This window comes from Lithobates pipiens, unplaced genomic scaffold (genome assembly GCF_037356315.1).
Source record: "Lithobates pipiens isolate NorthernLeopardFrog02 unplaced genomic scaffold, aLitPip1_a1.2 Scaffold_10, whole genome shotgun sequence".
NCBI classification, from domain to species: Eukaryota; Metazoa; Chordata; class Amphibia; order Anura; family Ranidae; genus Lithobates; species Lithobates pipiens.
Genome location: NW_027507686.1, coordinates 183,845,634 through 183,866,255, shown reverse-complemented (window position 1 = coordinate 183,866,255; position 20,622 = coordinate 183,845,634). Strand labels below are relative to the sequence as shown.

General features: G+C 46.3%; 1 protein-coding gene across 2 annotated transcripts in view; it reads left to right on the top strand.

Annotated features, from left to right (window-relative positions):
* Window positions 1-16,720: 16,720 nt before the first annotated feature.
* The window catches only part of TOLLIP (toll interacting protein), a 108,403-nt gene continuing 104,501 nt past the window's right edge, over window positions 16,721-20,622 (top strand). For both annotated transcript variants that reach the window (XM_077460463.1, XM_077460453.1), the window contains exon 1: window positions 16,721-16,854. In XM_077460463.1, coding sequence (XP_077316589.1) covers window positions 16,822-16,854 — 33 coding nt within the window. In that variant the 5' untranslated portion in view covers window positions 16,721-16,821. The remainder of the gene's footprint in view (window positions 16,855-20,622) is intronic.

The window sequence follows — 20,622 nt, the reverse complement described above, 5'->3', positions numbered from 1 at the left end:
TCCCTAGCTACTAGTTCCACAAAGGTCCTTAAGGTTTGGTATAGGTGTACTATTTGGTGTGCAGTATATAGTTGTGTAATACACGTATAAAATACTTGCACATACTTGACTTCCTCCTGGGGCTGCTTATTATGAGGGGCTCCCACCATCCCTGTGCTATGCTCATTATGAGGGGCTCCCACCATCACTGTGCTGACTTCCTCCTGGGGCTGCTTATTATGAGGGGCTCCCACCATCCCTGTGCTGTGCTGACTTCCTCCTGGGGCTGCTTATTATGAGGGGCTTCCACCCTCCCTGTGCTGTGCTGACTTCCTCCTGGGGCTGCTTATTATGAGGGGCTTCCACCCTCCCTGTGCTGTGAGTGCTTTATGTCACGCTGATGATGTCAGTGCTCTCTATCACGGTGCTGGTGTCAGTGCTGTATATCACGGTGCTGGTGTCAGTGCTGTATATCACGGTGCTGGTGTCAGTGCTTTATGTCACGCTGCTGATGTCAGTGCTCTCTATCACGGTGCTGGTGTCAGATCACTCTATCACAGTGCTGGTGTCAGTGCTTTATGTCACGCTGCTGATGTCAGTGCTCTCTATCACGGTGCTGGTGTCAGATCACTCTATCACGGTGCAGGTGTCATTGCTGTATGTCACGTTGCTGATGTCAGTGCTCTCTATCACGGTGGTGGTGTCAGTGCTGTATATCACGGTGCTGGTGTCAGTGCTTCATGTCACGCTGCTGATGTCAGTGCTCTCTATCACGGTACTGGTGTCAGTGCTCTCTATCACGGTGCTGGTGTCAGTGCTCTCTATCACGGTGCTGGTGTCAGTGCTTTATGTCACGCTGCTGATGTCAGTGCTCTCTATCACGGTGCTGGTGTCAGATCACTCTATCACGGTGCAGGTGTCATTGCTGTATGTCACGCTGCTGGTGATCATCTCCTGCATCCTCTTCTTTGCCTACCCTGACCTTCCCTCTCCTCCATTGCCTTCATGCGCTCCACAGTCCTGAATTGTCACAACAATTTCCCATATAAAAAAAGAATGCTTGTAGTTGTCGATCCCAGATTCACCTCATACATGTGTTATGTCATTGGCCATGTGGTGGGACTATGTGTGCACAGCTAGTAATTATTTTGTGGCTGCAAATTTGACCTGTAGGTTTGCAAAGTTCGCCTCCCATTGAAGTCAATGGGGCCCGCCGCGAACGTTACGGTTCGCGAACTATCATCCGCGTTCGTGAAACGTCCCGTCGGAAGTTCGTCCATCACTACTGGCAGCACTCATTCGGCTATTTCTAAAAGACAACCTCTGGCTATGACCCTGAGCATGTGCACTTCCTTGGTCGACCGTGGTGAGGCTTGTTCTGAGTGGAACCTGTCCAGTTAAACCGCTGTATGGTCGTGGCTACCGTGCTGCAGCTCAGTTTCAGGGTCTTGGCAATCTTCTTATAGCCTAGGCTATCTTTATGTAGAGCAACAATTCTTTTTTTCAGATCCTTAGAGTTCTTTGCCATGAGGTGCAATGTTGAACTTCCAGTGACCAGTATGAGAGAGTGAGAGCGACAATACCAAGTTTAAAGTGGTTGTAAACCCTTACAAACCACTTTGACCTACAGGTAAGCCTAGATTAAGGCTTACCTGTAGGTCCAAGAAATATCTCCCAAACCTATACGGTTTAGGAGATATTTGCCCGAAGACGGGCACCGCTGTCTACGCGGGCACCGCGGTGAAGTTCGATCCTCCTTCCCCCACCGCCAGGCCATTCAGAAAGCATGACCGGTGGCTCTTGCACACATGCGCGGGAGTGACATCATCGCGGCTTCGCCGAATGACAGCGGCGGAGCTGCGAGACCCACCAAGAAGATGGATGCGGCGGACTACAGGGGACAGCGGTGACTTCGCTGGCTCCTGTGCCAGGTAAGTGACACATAATGGGCTACTATGCGATGCATAGTAGTCCATTATGCTTTACCTTTGCAGGGAATGAAAGAGGAAGTAAACTCATCAGGGTTTACTTCCTCTTTAATACACTTGCTTCCCATTTACACCTGAGACCTTGTAACACTAACGAGTCACATAACACCAGGGAGGGAAATGGCTAATTGGGCCCAATTTAGACATTTTTACTTAGGGGTGTACTCACTTTTGTTGTCAGCGGCTTATTGGCTGTGTGTTGAGTTATTTTGAGGGGACAACAAATTTACACTGTTAATAACACTCTTCTCTTCACAAAGTTGCCATTTTAACAAGCTATTTATCACACACAGCATAAGCATACTTAGAATTACATGCTGATATGCCTCCTGAGTATGGGAATATCAGGTGTGAGACTTTTTCACAGCCTGAATGCAAAAAGGGGCTCAAAAATCCAAGGAGCATCTTTGAGCTTTTAAGGAGCATCAATTACACATTTAATTTCCTGCCTATCACATTTGAGGAGGTTCTGGAGCACCAAGACAGTGGAAACACCCACAAAATGACCACATTTTGTAAATCAAACACCCCAAGGTATTTTCAGAAAGGCATATTGAGTCTTTGGAAAATATCATTTTCTCATATCGTCTTCCAGGACAGCCTTTGAGATATAGGGCTCCTCCCTCTGGGACAGGAAACACGTCAAGCCAATTAAATAAAAGGTGTGGTCCTCCAGGCCCTCCTCAGTTTTTGTGTTTCCTGCCAGACGGGAAGGAGCACGTTTGGAACTGGTAAGGGGAGCTCCTTCTCAGGGGTTTTGCCTGGGGAGAGCACCTTGATGGACCTGACCCTTAGCACCCCTCGGTCCGTACGCAGGGAGGAGAGGGTAGCTTTCAGTCCCCGCTGCCATTTAAAACGTTCAGAGAGAACGGGACCCCGATGCGCGGCAATCTCCCCCTCGGAGCGCTAACCGCTAGTACCTGTCGGTCGGATGGCGGCGGGAGACGTTCATTCCACCGACCGGCGTCCGGGTACTGTGAGCGGTGCGTTCGTAAGGAACGCACGGCGTCGGGGCGGAGACTTTGCGTTCTGGCGTACGGAAGTGGGAGAGACGCACTTCCGCCGGATTCGCGTCATCAGGGGGCGCCGCAGGACCTGTTCCAGTCCTTTGGGCGTGGCGGTGTGACTACAGGGTTGCCTGGAGCGGTGTGAAGGCTCAGAGAGACTGAGTGAGACACAGGAACAATGGAGAGTGCAGTTGTGCAGGTGGACTCCGGTTCAACAGGCTCCAGTACCTCTCAGGTAAGCTTGGTGAGGGCAGACCAGGACTTACACTGGGGGGTGGGGGGTCACTCTGACCCGTAGTACCTTCCCGGGGTGGAGAACCTGCTGGTGAAGGGGGGCACTTCCTAGACAGACCCTAGAAGCACAGTGGTGTGGTCAGGGGTGGTATTTTAATGGGACCCTGTTTGTCTTTGTTTTTAGGTTAAACAGGACAGAGCCCAGATACCTTTGCCCAGAAGGAAATGTGCTGTGTGTGGGGCTAAGTTAGGCACCGGTTGGGGGAAGCCGCTTTGCCCGGATTGTGTCAGTAGCCTGGTGAAAGAGGACTCGGTGGCAGCTTGTCACAATGTTTTAACATCTGTAAAGGATGAGATTGCATCCACCTTCCAATCTTTCAAAAACATGATGGATAGGATGCAGGGCCCCTCTGTCCCTTTACCCAGGGCCGTGAGTATGCCTTCCTTATCCGAACCAAGTCAGGAGTAGGAGGTGGATAGGGAGAGGTTACCCAGGTCATTAGCCTCCTCTAGGACAGAGTCTACTTCTGAATCTGAGGGGGAGGAAGAGGCCATTAGATCAGCCAGATACAAGCTGTCTTTGGATGATGTGGGTGACCTCCTCAAGGCTATATATGACACTTTGGAGATCAGGGAAGAACAGGTCCAGCTTTTAAAACACGACATGATGTATCAAGGGTCTAGTGTAATGAAAGACAGGGTATTCCCCGTCCATAAGTCGCTAGTGGAGGCGATTCTGCTGGAGTGGGAACAACCGGAAAAAAGGCCATTTTTTTCAGGTAGCCTTAGAAGGAGGTTCCCTTTTGAGTCGGATGCGGTGCATCCCTGGAACAAGGTTCCCAAATTAGATGCTCCCTTGGCTAAAGTCTCTAAGAAGACAGATTTGGCCTTTGATGATATGGGTTCACTCAGGGACCTTCTAGGCACTTCTAGGCAACAGCTGTTGAAGTCCTTTCCGCTACTGTTCAAGGCTGTGGGCTTTTTAGCTGATGCCTCTTCAGAATCAGTCAAAATGGCTGCTAGATCTGCAGCACTAGTGAACGCTGCCAGAAGGGCCGTTTGGCTTAAAACCTGGTCAGGAGACACAGCTTCAAAATTGAAGTTATGTGGATTACCCTTTTCGGGGGATCATTTGTTCGGGCCCGGCCTGCAAGAGGCGTTAGAGCGCACGCAGGATAGGAAGAAAGCTTTCCCAGAAAGGAAAAAGAGACCTGAAGGGAAGCGCCTTTTTCGAGGCCCCAGGCAGCAGAACCTGCAGGAAAGGGAGGTTCGCCCCAAAAAGCATTGGACAGGTCACAAGGGAAGAGGCAGAGGAGGAATCTTATTCAATCCTCCTCAACCCTCCCCTAAAACCCAGTGACTCCTGCGTCCCGGTGGGAGGAAGACTGGGGAAGTTCCTCCCACAGTGGGAAGCTTCAACCGAAAGTCCGTTCATTCGAGATGTAATAAGGAACGGCTACAGGTTGGAGTTTGGTTCAGTTCCCCTCCCAAATTTTCAAGTAACAAGGTTACCAAGGGACCAAGAGAAAGCAGAGGCTTTGGCTCTTCTTCTGGGGGATCTGGTAGACCAAGAAGTAATGGTGCAGGTGCCTCAGGAGCAGCGAGGCTTGGGGGTTTACTCCCACGTATTCGTGGTAAAGAAACCTTCGGGGAATTTCAGGTTAATACTGAATCTCCGCCCCCTGAACAGATTTATAAAATACAAACGGTTCCGGATGGAGTCAATCTTCTCGGTAACCAAGTTCCTGTTTCAGGGCTGTCACATGGCCACAGTGGATCTCAGGGATGCATATTTGCATATCCCGATTCATCTGGAATCTCAGAGGTTTCTCAGGTGAGGTTGAACACTGGTGTGTTACACCTCCAGTTTCGAGCTCTCCCCTCACGGCTATAACAGTGATCCCATATCTGGACGATCTACTGTTCATAGCCCAGTCGGCCCAACAACTGCAGAGGGACATACAGGAGGCCTTGGTTTTCCTGCGCTCACTGGGGTGGCTGATAAACCAGGAAAAATCCCAGCTGACCCCCTCACAGGAGGTCCTGTATTTAGGATACAGGATTTCTTCGTTGGAAATGAGGGTATTTCTTCCGGAGGAGAAGATCTGCAAGCTAGAGCAGGCAGTAGCCCAGCTTCAATCTGGTCGGGAAGCCCAGGTCAGGGAGGTTATGAGAGTCCTGGGGTTGATGACATCATGCTTTCCAGCGGTGGCCTGGGCAAGGCATCATCAGCGTCCTTTACAGAGACTCATGCTCCGTTATTGGGATGGCAGGCAGGAGAGCCTGGATCAGGTTATGCCCCTATCTTCGGCAGTCAGGAGGTCTCTTTGGTGGTGGCGGGCCCAGGTCAACCTAGACAGGGGTCTTCCCTGGTCCCCACAAGCTACGGTGGTGGTCACGACCGATGCCAGTGCACTAGGTTGGGGTGCCCACCTAGAGGGAACCTTAGCCCAGGGTTCCTGGTCGGACCTAGAGACAGGTCGTTCCTCAAACCAGAAGGAACTTCTGGCAGTTTGGAAGGCTATAGAAACCTTCCAGTCCCAGTTACATGGCAGGGATCTGCAGGTTCGCTCAGACAATGTAGCAGCAGTAGCCTACCTGAACAAGCAAGGGGGAACCAGAAGCCCTGCCCTGCACTCCAGGTAATTGCGGACAGAATCTTCTGCTGGGCAGAGAAGAACTTGTCCTCAATATCAGCCATTCACCTAAAGGGAACGCAGAATTTACTGGCCGACTTTCTCAGTCGCCAGAAGATAGGTCAGGACGAGTGGTCCCTCAACAAGGAAGTGTTCGAGGAGATTGTGTCATGCTGGGGAAGGCCAGAAATAGACCTATTTGCAACAGAAGGCAACAGGAAGGTGACGCAATTTTTTTCGGTTCACCCACAGGATCGGGCCAGGGGGATAGACGCCCTTGCCAATCCATGGCTGTTCGGCCTGTGTTATGCCTTTCCTCCCGTAAGGATGGTGGCGGAGGTCCTGCAGAAGTTCCGCTCGGAGACTACGGACCTCATTTTAGTAGTTCCTTTTTGGCCAAGGAGACCCTGGTTTGCCAGCATAAAGAAATTGGCCGTCCATCCTCCGCTGTTTCTGCCAGTCAGGAAGGACTTACTTTCCCAGGGGCCGATCCTGTGCCCTCAGATAGAGAGGCTCAAGCTTGCGGCCTGGTATCTGAGGAACAAATCTTAAGGTCACAAGGTTTCTCAGAAAGAGTGATTAAGACCTTGTTAGAATGCCGTAAACCAGTTACTAGGGCAATTTACGCCAAGGTAGGTAAGAGGTTTAATTCCTGGTTGCGAGAACGGGGAATTGCAAGCCCCGGGGTCCCGGCAGTCCTGGACTTTCTACAAGCAGGGGTAGAGCTGGGCCTATCTGTCAGCACTCTAAAGGTACAGGTGGCGGCCTTAAGCGTTTTCCTTCAGTCCTCCCTTCAGCAGAATCCATTTGTCAGGAACTTCTTCAAGGCTCTATCTAGATCCAGGCCTGTGAAAATGAAGTCCTGTCCTACTTGGGATTTGGCCTTGGTTCTTAGGGCTTTGACCCAAGATCCATTTGAACCATTAGAGGGAGCATCACTTAAGTGGATGGTACTAAAGACTGTGTTTTTGATAGCGATCACGTCAGCTAGAAGGGTCAGTGATCTGCAGGCGCTCTCGGTCAGAGAGCCATTTCTGCTAATCTTAGAGGACAGGGTAGTACTTAAGACTGACCCTAGTTTTCTTCCTAAAGTGGTGTCCACTTTTCATAGGACACAGGATATTATTTTGCCAACTTTTTTCTCAACCTCAGACGAGGACGAGGCGAGATCTTTAAGTTTGTTAGACGTCAGGAGAAGTCTATTAATTTTTTTAGAAGCCACTAGGGTCTTCAGGAAGTCAGACTCACTTTTTGTTAATTTTTCGGGCACCCGCAAGGGCTGCAAGGCGTCCAAAGCGTCTATCGCCAGGTGGATACGAATGGTGATAGTTAAAGTCTATGAGTTAGAGGGGAAGCAGGCACCCTTAGTTAAGGCACACTCTACAAGGGCGGTTTCTGCATCATGGGCAGAGAGGGCTGGAGCCTCTCTGGAGGAGATCTGCAAAGCAGCAACGTGGTCCAGCTACTCAACGTTCGCAAGACATTACCGTCTGGATTTATGGTCTGATAAGGAGCAGACTTTTGGACGTAAGGTCCTCCAGGCAGTGATCCCGCCCTGACAAGGTGAGCTCCTTGCTTATCATCTCAAAGGCTGTCCTGGAAGACGATATGAGAAAACCGGAGTTAGACTTACCGGTAACTCTTTTTCTAGGAGTCTTCCAGGACAGCCTGGCTTCCCACCCAAAGTTGTTTAAATTGGACTAAGTGGTGAGGATGTGTATTAACGTGATTGTTAGTGTGTTATGTCTTTCAGAGCCTCCCGGCGGTTCTTGGAGTAAAACTGAGGAGGGCCTGGAGGACCACACCTTTTATTTAATTGGCTTGACGTGTTTCCTGTCCCAGAGGGAGGAGCCCTATATCTCAAAGGCTGTCCTGGAAGACTCCTAGAAAAAGAGTTACCGGTAAGTCTAACTCCGGTTTTTCTCCACACATTTTTGGAAAATGCTGAAAAGAATATGAAAATATATTTTTTTACATTCAATTAATAAGATGTTTCTAACATGCGGCATGGAGATACTAAGAATTACACCCCAAAACACATTCTGCTACTTACTTAAAAACGAAGCCTTCCAGCGATGTGATGTCATTGCTGGAGACAGCTTCCATCTTCACCCCTCTTCCTTTTGGGTTTGTGGACTCCGGCTCTGTGACTGGCTGGAGCCGCAATGACGTCACTCCTGCGCATGTGTGCAAGAGCCCCCGGTCATGCTTTCTGAAAGGCCTGGCGGCGGGGGAAGGAGGATCGAACTTCGCCGCGGTGAGATCTCTTGGAAGTGGGGATGGATACCTGTCAAAAACAGGTACCCACTCCCCCCTGAAATGTGCCAAATGTGGCAACGCAGGGGGGGGAGGAGGAAGATAAGCGGAGCTTCCACTTTTGGGTGGAACTCCGCTTTAAGCCACAGACAGACACAGTCAGTAAACAGACAAAGGATCGGTTCAGGCAGCGTACAAAAATGTGGTCAATAAACAGGCCAGGGTTAGTATAGGCAGCAGGCAGAGGCAACACTGCATTGGTGTGGCGGTGATCAGGGATACTGTAACTGGTGTGGTGGTGATCAAGGACAATATCACTGGTGGGAGCCTTGAGGTTTGATCAGGGATTTTTTTTTCTTTTGGCATTTTAACTACTGTACATTGGCCAGGCAGGAAGCGGTTAAAGCAGAACTTCAGCATTTGTTTCCTCTCCTGTCCCTCTTCTGTGTCATCATCTTGCAAGGTTTGGCATGTGCACAGATGCAATACAGTTTCTGACAGGTATTTGGCACCTGGGAGAGACTGGCAGCTCATCTGCACACACACAATGGCTTTACTGCGCATGTACAAGAATGGTGCCATTTACAGTGGGCGGGCACTGTAATTGCCGGTGGTGTTTGTGTGCATGCACCAAAAGCCTGTTGGGATTCCTAGCATGTAGCAATCCCATGAGGCAGCGGAGTCTGACCTAGGCTGGAAATTAGGAAGCACCACTGCCCATTAAGCACATAAAACACCTTAAGGTAAAAAGAAGGAGCTAGATAGGGCAGATTAGAGCAAACTAAGGGTCAATAAAGGGTTAAATAGACACATTTTATTATTAAAAAAATGCACCTTTATTTTTTTTGTCAGGTTGTTTTAAAATGGTATTAAAGTCTAAATTCTTAGATGTGGTGGGTGCATTTGTTTTTCTTTTTTATCTGGTGAGCCAGTAAACCTGTTTTTGAAAAGAAGAAGCTCCAGCAGAATGTATCAGTTACAGGATGAGGCAAACCATTTAACGCTAGCAGGGGTGCTTACAATGATCAGCTTTTATTTATGTAAAACCTTTATTCCAAAAGGAACATAATTGTTGCTGTAACTGCAGTTTGAGCTAGTATATCTAAGCCCACGTACACACGGTCGGAGATTTTGCCAACCAAATCCGTCGGATTTTGCCCATCGGATTTAGTCCGACAGATTGTGTCCGAAACTGTTGCATACACACGGTTGGACCAAGTTGGCGAAAAATCCGATCTTTCAGAACGTGATGACGTAATTTCGTTACGATGGGACTACATTCAGGCTAGTAGCCAATAGCTTTGATGTAGGAATTTGATGTGAGCATGCGTGGCACTTGATCCGATCAAAATGCTCTACACATGATCGGATTAGGTCCGTCCGGCCCAGTTGGTCGGGAAATATTTCCAACATCTTGGAAAATTGGTTCGGACGGAGATTCGGACGGAATCAGTCCGATGCATACCACACACAGTCGGATTATCTGACGACACGGTCCGATAAGACTCATTCCGAAAGATTCTCCGGCCGTGTGTACAAGGGCTAACACTCCCCTCATCCCAGACTGACAATGCTGCTGTCTAAAGGTGATCCCTGTGCTCATTCATCCAGAGGAATGAGTGTTACTGGCCAGATCACAAGGTGAAACAGAAGAGAAAAAGCCTAAAAAATAGAAAACTAGTGCAGCCACCACATCCAATGATTGGTAAGCTGCTATATATTACATTTTTGGTTTTGGGTTTATTAAGGCCCTTTCACACTGAGGCACGGGGGCATAGTCTTAGCGTCGATTTACCGTCATTTTAGAGGCGCTTTTCGGCCGCTAGTGGACGATTTTAACCGCTAGCAGCTGAATAAAGGGTTAAAAGCTTGCCCATTGATTTTAATGGACAGTGGTGCTGTAGGAGTGGTGTATACGATCCTAAAGCACCTCAAAGATGCTGCTTGCAGGACTTTTGTCCTGCAAGCACACCGCTCCAGTGTGAAGCTGAAAGCTCTCGAGCTTTCACACTGGAGTGACAGGAGAGGTCCTTTACAGGCGCTATTTTTAGCGCTATAGCGCCTCAGTGTGAAAGTAGCCTTACAGCTTTAAAGCAGAACTAAACCCTCCTACCATTTTCAGCCAAGGAATCTGCCATCTTAGCCTCTGTTTAATCTCCAACTTCTATGATTCTGCACATATGATCAGTTATGACTCCAGCCATTTGATGGTTTGACAGTTTGGTTAAAAGCACAAGCAAATGTGACGGTTAACTGTTCTTTTAAAACCGTTAAATTGATGGGTTTAGTTCCGATTTAACTGACACAGATGGGAGCTCATCCCTTTGATCTGCAGATGAATAAAGTGGAGTAGATAGAAAAATAACAATATTTTCTTTCTATCGATTTGCCACCTGGATTCCCTTTTTTTGACAGCAGCAGCCACTAGAACTGTATGTACACAGAAACTCCCATCTTCATTTTCAGAGTGAAGACTTGCTGGCAAGTAGGAAGGTCAAGGTTCAAGATCAAGGTTGTGGCAGAGGGACAGAACTGATGATGTTTTGTGTAGTATGTCCAGTGTTTTTTGGTTGAACAAAATACTGTTTTCACCTTATTTTTCATCCTTTGTTTCATCTCAGTGGTGCTGTCTTCTGAGGCCTCTTTGCAGTGACTTCTCATTTACATTCACTCCATCACGGCTGCATGACATTTCTCAGTGCAGGTTTCCTAGTGGTGATAACTGTGTACTATGCCTGTGTTGGGTTAAAAAAAGAGACACTTGTAGTCACTATCTGAAGCCATATTACAGAGAGGCAATGCAGAATCACAGTTGGGAGACAGAGACAAAGTGTTGTGCCCTAACAGGAAGGGGTGGAGCAAGGATCAACAGGTGTTATTTTTTGCCAGCCTTCCCTTCAAGTAGAACTAAAGGAAAAACTTTCTTTTTGGATAGAGTAAGGGAGGTTTATACCCCTGTCTGGTTTGTTTTTGCCATCTGTGTCCCATTGAGGAGATTTCCCTTCACTTCCTGTCCAATAACCAAAACAGGAAATGAGAGGAAACCCCTTAAAAGTGATGGAATCTTGGGGTCTCACCAGATATAATGTGCCCATTGCAAGATTACCTCTCTATTATTGTTCTAGGTACAGCTCAAATTTTTATTTATTTTTTACTTTCACTTTCAGGATAACGGGAAACATGACAAATAGAGAGGGTGAATTTCCCAATGGGGGGCACAGACAGCAAAAAAAACAAAAAAAAACTGACAGGTGTTCTAATACCTTTCCACTCTAACCAAAACTAAAAAAAAATATTTTTTACAAGAATTGTTTTTTTTCACATTTTGACACAGAACAAAAGGAAAACACTCCATAAATAAAAAAAAAATACAATAAGTGGGGGTAAAACAGAACTTCAATCTGGTTTAAGATAGGTAACGAAGTTACTCCGTATTATGAAGAGGTATACAGGCATACCCCCCTTTTAAGTACACAATGGGGTTTATTTACTAAAGCTAGAAAAGTGCAAAATCAGGCTCACTACTGCATAGAAACCAATGAGCTTCCAGGTTTTTTTTACAAAAGCTTAATTGAACAAGCTGAGGTTAGAAGCTCATTGGTTTCTATGCAGAAGTGAGCCTGATTTTGCACTTTCCAGCTTTAGTAAATAAACCCCATTGTGTACTTAAAAGTGGGGTATGCCTGTATTCAATTGGTTGGAATCTCTGCAGAAAAGTACAACCAACCCATCCATAAAAAAAAAAGCCCACAATGCTTTGTCATCGCGCACGCTTGCTGACCAGCGGGAGAGTCCAGGGCAGCCACACAGCCTGTTGCTTATTGGGAGAGCAACAGTATCTGTTTTTATTGCTACATGCACGTTTTTTAAAATCTGTTGCCCAAGGATTTGCGTAATGTGATTCCCTTTGCAAGTTTCACTTGTTGTTTTTTAAATAAATGTTTTTTTTATGGGTTACATTTTTATGGGTTATTTTTCATCCTGCTGATGCACCAACCCTGACTGGATCACGTTTGGCACTTTCGAATTTCCCTTAAATAAGGAGATGTAGCACACGCATTTGACCATACTATATGATGGTCCGCAGGATTCGGTAAGAGGCTTTAATACTTGGTTTCACCTGGTAGTGGAAGCACAACGAATTGTGATTGCGGAGACACTGGTGGAGCAAATTAAAGGTGGAGGATTTGTTTCCTTTGGACTTTTTTGTTTCACATATATTTTTCCCTTCTAGCCCTTGTGAAAGAGCTGTTATGGACACTTATTTACATATTTGGTGTTTTTTTTTTTTTTTTTTTTAATATACACTTTTTTCACTTAATAAGTTTGATGTCATTATATTGATTCATTTTTGTGTTTTCACAATATTGAGTTAAATTTTTTAGCGTTGCTTCATATATTTGTCACAATATCTTGCATCTAGTGTCACAGATTGCTTAAGCGGTTGCTCATTTGTAATTTATGTTTTAGGGTGGATATCCTATATGAGTTTTGCTATAAAACATACCCAATAAAAACATTTTAAAAAACAAATTTCTTCATCAATTCAGGCCAATATGTATTCTGTTACATATTGTTGGTAAAAAAAAATCCAATAAGCATATATTGATTTGTTTGTGCAAAAGTTATAGCGTCTACAAACTATGGGATATATTTATGGGATTTTCATTGATTTATTTATTTTTTACTAGTGATGGCGGCGATCAACGATTTCTATCGGGACTGTGACTGAAGTAACTGATCAATACCCTCTATTCTTATTATTATCAGTTATGTATTCCTTTGTTTAGTCCCTATAGTTTAGCTATCAATCAATAAGCCAAGCACATGTTATTGTTACTATCACAATGCTATCACCCTTGGCTATGAAATCAATACACGTTTAAGGTCAATTAAATCTCATTTATTTCCCAAGGAAATAAGGAAAATGTGCATCAAGTATCAATAAAAGTTACAATAATATACATAGCATACAATCACAGTGCAATCTAAGCCATACTTATCCGACCTTCGCAGCCACACCTCATGACTGGGTCTCCTGATGGAATACAGAGGGACAGAGAGAGAGCTCAGGTCACAACCCTTTTTGTCAAACATACCTCAGCCATACCACACCCTACTGCCAGTCCCATTTGGTTTGGACCAATCAGTGTTCACATGACAGCCCTCCTAATATTACTGACTGTTCTGCCATATTTGGCTTTGTGGCCAGTCCCATCTGATGTGCCCTGGGCCGTCTTTGTCATCAATCTCTTTGAAGCTTGTGTGCACCATTTGGGCTGAAGGTAACTCCTTTGATATGCAGATTCTGCCACATTCCTCTACACATTCTAAACATGTGTCATGCAAACATCAACATGGCTGAGTTCGGCTGTACAAACAGCGGTGTAGATGTATAATAATAATTCCTGTCTGATTCCAACAGTGACATTGCGGCAGACAAATCAGACACTAGTGCAGTGATCAGTGCTAACAATATGCACTGTCATTATACTAATGACACTGGCAGGGAAGGGGATAACATCAGGGGCAATTAACCACTTCAGCCCCAGAAGAATTTACCCCCTTCCTGACCAGAGCACTTTTTGCGATTCGGCACTGTGTCGCTTTAACTGACAATTGCACGGTCATGAGACGTGGCTCCCAAACAAAATTGACGTCCTTTTTTTTTCTCCACATATAGAGCTTTCTTATGGTGGTATTTGATCACCCCTGCGGGTTTTTTTTTGCGCTATAAACAAAAAAAGAGCGACAATTTTGAAAAAAAATCATTATTTTTTTACTTTTTGCTATAATAAATATCCCCCAAAAAATATACAAAAAAACATTTTTTTTCCTCAGTTTAGGCCGATACGTATTCTTCTACATATTTTTGGTAAAAAAAAAATCACAATAAGTGATTGGTTTGCGCAAAAGTTATAGGGTTTACAAAATAGGGGATAGTTAGTTTTATGGCATTTTTGACTGCGACATTATGGCGGACACATCGGACATTTTTGGGACCATTGTCATTTATACAGCAATCAGTGCTATACAAATGCACTGATTCCTGTGTAAATGACACTGGCAGTGAAGGGGTTAACCACTGGGTGGCAGTGTAGGGGTTAAGTGTGTCCTAGGGGCGTGTTGCTAACTGTGGGGGGCGTGGCTGTGTTTTACAGATCGCTGATCTCTGCTCCAATCACAGGGAGATCAGTGTCACTGTTGCTAGGCAGGACAGGGAAATGCTTGTTTACTTTAGCATCTCCCCGTTCTTCCTCTCCGTGAGGCGATCACAGGTATCCCTGTGGTGATCGAGTCCGCGGTACCCACGACCGGACTCATGGAGCTTCCGGAGGGCGCGCCCCCACCGCCTCTTAATGGGCAACATACAGGTACGTGATTTTGCCTGTACATGCACTTCTGCTGACATATATATTGTCGTGAGGCGGTCGGGAAGAGGTTAAAGAGGTTGTAAACCTCCAAAAAAAAATCTCAAAAAACCTGCAAGACAAAGGCATAATGAGCTAGTATGCATCACATACTAGCTCATTATGAAATACTTACCTTCAAACGATGCCCTGAATCGGCGCCGGTGTTCTGTCAGATTTGGACGACCCGTCAGATTTCGTAATGGTAGTGACATTCCATCAAGGCCATCTTGGTTCAACCCACACTCAGCCGCAGTCTGAAGTCGCCAAGCAGACATCTCTTTACACCCACCAAAGTCTTGCATTGCACACTTATTTTTACCACTAAACTGAGCTTATTTAGTGAAATACAGTATTTAGAAATCTGTGACACTGTTTCGATGTTTAATTTTAAAAGCAGCGGCAAGCCCGCTGAACTCACACGTCTCACACATTAAAACAGTGTCACATACTTCTAAATATTGTATTTCACGATATAAGCTCAGTTTAGTGGTAAAACTAAGTGTGAAAAGCAAGACTTTGGTGGGTGTAAAAAGATGTGTGCTTGGCGACTTCAGACTGTAGGCTTACTGCGGCTGAGTGCGGGGTGTACCAAGATGGCTGTGACGCAACCTCATTTCCGTTAGTTTTGACGGGTTGCCTAATCTGAGAAGCTGTGAAGAAACGGCACGAGAGGGCCGTTCATTCAGTGAACATGTGCCGATGACGTCGGCAGCAGCATATATAGTAAATATCTCCTAAACCAGGGGTAGGCAACCTTTTGAGCACAGTGTGCTGAAAAATGTTTTCACAGAAACTGAACGTGCTGATTTTATAACAAAAAAATGTCAACTTCACATTCTCCATCACGGAAAGGATTTTTTATAAAGTAAATGCTGTAAACTACTTTAGTACAGTAGTGAGAAATTAACATTCAGGACTCTCACGCCTCAGATCAGCCCCAATTTATGTACCTTCACACCTCAGATCACTGTCCCCCTGCTCATCTGCCCCACCACTGTAACCCCCTGCTCATCTGCCCCACCACTGTAACCCCCTGCTCATCTGCCCTATCAATGTACCCCCTTTCTCATTTCCCCTATTAATGTACCCCTTTGTCATCTGCCCCACCAATGTACCCCCTTTTTCATCTGCCCCACCACCGTAACCACCTGCTCATCTGCCCCACCACTGTAACCCCCTGCTCATCTGCCCTACCAATGTACCCCCTTTCTCATTTACCCCATTAATGTACTCCCTTTCTCATCTGCCCCACCAATGTACCTCCTTTTTCATCTGCCCAACCAATGTACCCCCTTTCTCATCTGCCCCACCACTGTAACCTTCTGTACATCTGCCCACCCCTGTACCACCCTGCTCATCTGCCCCACACTTGTACCACCCTGCTCATCTGCCCCACCAATGTACCCCCTTTCTCATTTCCCCCACCAATGTACCCCGTTTCTCATCTGCCCCACCACTGTAAGCCCCTGCACATCTGCCCCATCACTATAACCAGCAGACATTGAGTCTGCCGGACCCACTGATTCGCTCCCACTGTGATTGTCCCAGAGCTGGAAGTGCAGCATGACATACAGGTATGTGGATTTGCACAGGAGAGCCTATATATATATATATATATATATATATATATATATATATATATACATATATACATATATACTGTTGGCAAGCAGTTAAAGGGTAAACTTATTACCTAGATTCACCCTCTAATAATTCAACACTTTGGGTTGTTGCCAGAACAGAAAATGAGGAGAAAGCTTCCAAAGCGGATGCTAGGTCATGTGATAACCAGGGGTTCCCTGGTTTCCTCTAACTTCCTGTTTTGGTTATTAGACAGGAAGTAAATGGAAATCTCCCCTGTTAGCCAAAGATTGCAAAAATACCTAAAAATAGTTATAACCTTCTATTACCTTAAACTTCAGCTTTACAAGCATTACAAATGACTCTTGAGCTGCCAATAACATGTTAGGTTTCTATACAATAAAACTCTTATTTGTCACATCCTCCACCCTGTCCTTAGGATGAGGCGTTCCCCCGCACATACATGACGGCATTTCCCGCACACTGCTACGTCATTCCGAACGTCTGGAAATCCCTTGTAGTGCAATGGACGGAGCTGTGCGCCGCTAGGGGTCAGCAGTGGACGCCTCTTGTTCGTACTGATAAAGTTTTCGCCGATAGTGGTTGGCTGTGGGGTGCGCCTGCGCAGTGCTCACCGGGTCAGCTGACTGAGTGTCAGACGGTGCAGGAAGTGTGTGTGAGAGAAAAGAGAAGAGAGCAGAGTGCAGGCAGGAGCCGCCCGAGAGCCATGGCGACCAGTGTCAGCACCCAGCGGGGACCGGTGAGCGGGGGAAGGGAGGAGGGCTGGCAATGTAACAGGGTCTCTGTTATCGGTGTTCATCACCTGTAGTGTGTGGGGAGCCATAACCTCCCATGACTGGACCCCAGTGCTGTGTATCCAGGACTGACTGTATACACTAATGGACTCCTGTGCAGGACCCTCACATTCCTACTAAGCTCCATATGTGACCCTGTGTACATTCTATACCTGCTTACCGCACTCACCTCATTATATCATATGATCTTAAGGAAGAACTCTGAACAAAGGTTTATTTGTGACATATGTTCTGTAATACTTCCATTAATGCTGTAATATGTCCACACTTAGGCCCCTTTCACACTGGGGCGGGAGGTGCGTCAATGGGAAAGTGCTGCTATTTTTAGCAGCGCTTTACCGTTGGCTTTGCGTCGCAATTTGGCTGATATTAGGTGGTTTTACCCCCCCCCTGCTAACAGCTGCTAAAGGGTTAAAAACCACAGCAGAGGTGCTTTGCCGGCGGTATAGCCAGGCTGCCCCATTGATTTCAACGGGCAGGAGTGGTGTACACAGTCCAAAAATGCTGCTAGCAGGACTTTTTTTTTACAGTCTTGCTAGCGCACCGCTCCAGTGGGACAGCCCTCTGGGCTTTCACATTGGAGAGACACCGGCAGCTCTTTCAGGTCGGTTTGCAGGCGCTATTTTTAGTGCTGCATCGCCTGCAAAATGACCCAATGTGAAAGGGGTCTAAAGGTGGGCCATGTGTCTAGGCCGCAGTGATGGATGTCTACCACTCAGAGCCAGGCCTCATTCACATGGGAGCAGGGAAAGACAGGTATTGAGCCACAGTTTTACCTCCTCCACCACCCACCCTAAGGACAACATGCAGTTACTCCCGATTGCACATATGGTTCAATGCTTTCTTTTGTGGTTACGGCAAAAATGATCCCTTTTGCAGTGGGCAGGTAGTACCACTGAAAAACATGACCTGTTCAAGTGCTTTTTAGGTTTAAATCAGGCCTATCAACTCCCAGCCGCTTATCAACTGCCCTCTGAAAGCCTGTCATCTGCAGATCACTTTACAGAGGGAATTCAGTGATGACCGCAAGTGTGAGCGAGCCTTTACTGTCTTGGCTGTAGTGCTCGGATCAGAGAGTCGCTCACACTCCGGCTTCTCCATTCAGTAAACATCTATTCAATTAATGCAGGACTCTCTGCGATTCGAGGAGGGAGATTGATGAACATCACAATCTCACCCTTTTCTAATCAGAGTGCCCTGCATTCATTTAATAGAATACAAGATGTTTACTGAATGGAGGAGCCGGAGTGTGAATCTGAGTACTACAGACAGAATTGTAACTCTCAGCACTGACCACACTGTATGGGGGGTGAGTAAATGTCAGAGTTGCTGGGGACACACTTCAGTAGTGTTAATATATTCCTACAGTGGATGTCTTTAAAAATGCCTCTGGTGATAACTGTCAAGGTTGCAATGTGCTTATGTCGGTTGTCAACTGAACTGTCACACCATCACAAAGCATACACATGCAGCCCCATGGCAAGGGTAAGATCTTACAGAGTCTAAGAGGGCAGCTTCCTTGGCACTAAAGCTTTTGAAGGGTCGAGTTCCTCTTTTTAATATTTAGATCACAGAGATAAAATAATGACTTCAGTTGAAGTTACTTTTAGAACATCATTGTTGTGTCATTTGATTCAGGAGCAGTCATGAGTGTTCAGAGTATCATTCACAGAAGGGATTTTTTTTTTGTCTTAAAAAAAAATATAAAAAATTCTTTCACTTGCCACACTTATGCAGCTAACAAATAAGATGACTATTTGGTAGAACTGACCTTATCAGCCTTGTGCATTAAAGTGCCATTCATTTGACTAGAAATTTGACACATGACACTTCTCTCATGCTGTGTGAATTGTATTGTTCCATTACCAAGGCCCCTGTCCCTGGATGTAGTGACTTTTCTGGGTAAAAATCAATGCTGAACTCTAGGCAGATTTTAAAGACCCACAATAATGCAGATCTGTAATCATTTAATACATATATCAATTAATACTTTATTTTTTTTTTTAAGCAAGCAGAGCGGGTACCTAAAATATGAGCTGGCATCAGCTTCTTGCAGAGCTGGGGTGTGACAGAAAGAGAGGCCATACAAGGAGCCAGTCTGTTCATGTGCTGATAGGAGGACAGAACAGAGTGACAGATGAGTTGATCACTGTGCTGCTTTCCACTGTCCAGTCACATGCTGGGACAGGTCGGGATGTTCAAGGCTCAGAGGGGGGTGGGTTGAATATTGCTGGCCATCATACTGAGGACCTCTAGTGGGGGAAAAAAAAGTACTGCAATGGAGACCTGTATTTAAAGTGGGATTCCACTCTTTTTTTATTTTTTTCTTACCTGTCTCACTGGTGGGCGAGTGCTACCTTCGATTGGCATCCACGTCCGGCGTTTATTTGACCCCCGGCGCGACGAATCTTTTCCTCAGGATGACTTATGAAAACCTGCTCTGGTGTTTTCCATTTTAACTGTGGGCGTCTGAAGCCCACAGGCATTTACTTCCTGGTATATGATGACGTCTGGCTCCCAGCATGCTCCGCTCCATCTTGCACATGCTCAGTGAGAGCAGTGACAAGGAAAGAAAAACTTTCATTGTCCCCCATGGATTCTTGGGAAATTTCCCAGGGACCATTGCGAGGACGATAACCACGCCTACTCCCACGGGAGGACAACCCGGAAGTCAGCTGAAACATCAGAAATAAAAGGTAAGTAAATAATATTTTTTTTTTTTTTCAGGGTTCGTTTAGGTAAGTATGCTATCTGTTGATTTTAATAACATGAACTTTCATTTTTAGGTACCAAACCACTTTAAAACGGAGCTGCGCTTGCCTGCTCCCCCCCCCCCCCCCCCCGGTGTCACATTTGACACCTTGTGGGGGAGCAGGCACCTGGTTTTCACAGGTACCCCCTCCCACTTTCTGCTCAGTTTGCAGCGACAAACTCAGCTACAAGTTTCGGCCCTCGCTGAAGCCAGCCCATTGAGAAAGAACAGCGCGATTCGGGCATAGGCAGTAGGAAACCGGTTTTGAAGCCGCGAGGCTTCATTGCCAGCCAGTTTCCCTTACCCAGGATGGTGGGGGATCTTTAATGCCACGTACACACGACTGGACTTTTCGACGGAATGAATCCGTCAGATATTGCGATCGTGTATGGGCTCCAGCGGACATTCCTCCCCCCCCAAAAGTCTGACGGACCTAGAAATAAAACATGTTTAGGATCTTTCTGACGGACTCGAGTCCGGTTGAAAAATCCATTTGTCTGTATGCTAGTCCGAGGGACAAAAACCGAAAAAAACCGACTAGGGCAGCTATTTGCTACTAGCTATGAACTTCCTTATTCTAGTCCGGTTGCACATCATCACGTTCAAATACGTCGGACTTTGGTGTGCTTGTGTGTGGCCAAGTCTGTTTGTTCGGAAAGTCCGTTGGAACTCCGCTGAATGTCCGTCAGGAAGACCGTCTGACCTAGTCCGTCAAAGTCCGGTCATGTGTACGCAGCATTAGTGGGCTTTTCATTTTTAACTTGTATTTTTATTACTTATTTATTTTTGTCCGGAGTTCTGCTATAAATGTTGGGAAGCAGTTAATGTGATCCTGCAAAAAGTTGTACCCTGTCCTGGTGACGTGCCGTGTTGTGGCTTGTGACAAGGGCCTCGCTGTTTTATGGACTGGCAGGGAAGTGTATGAACTGTTGATCCTACCTTCAGGAAGGAGGCACTGACT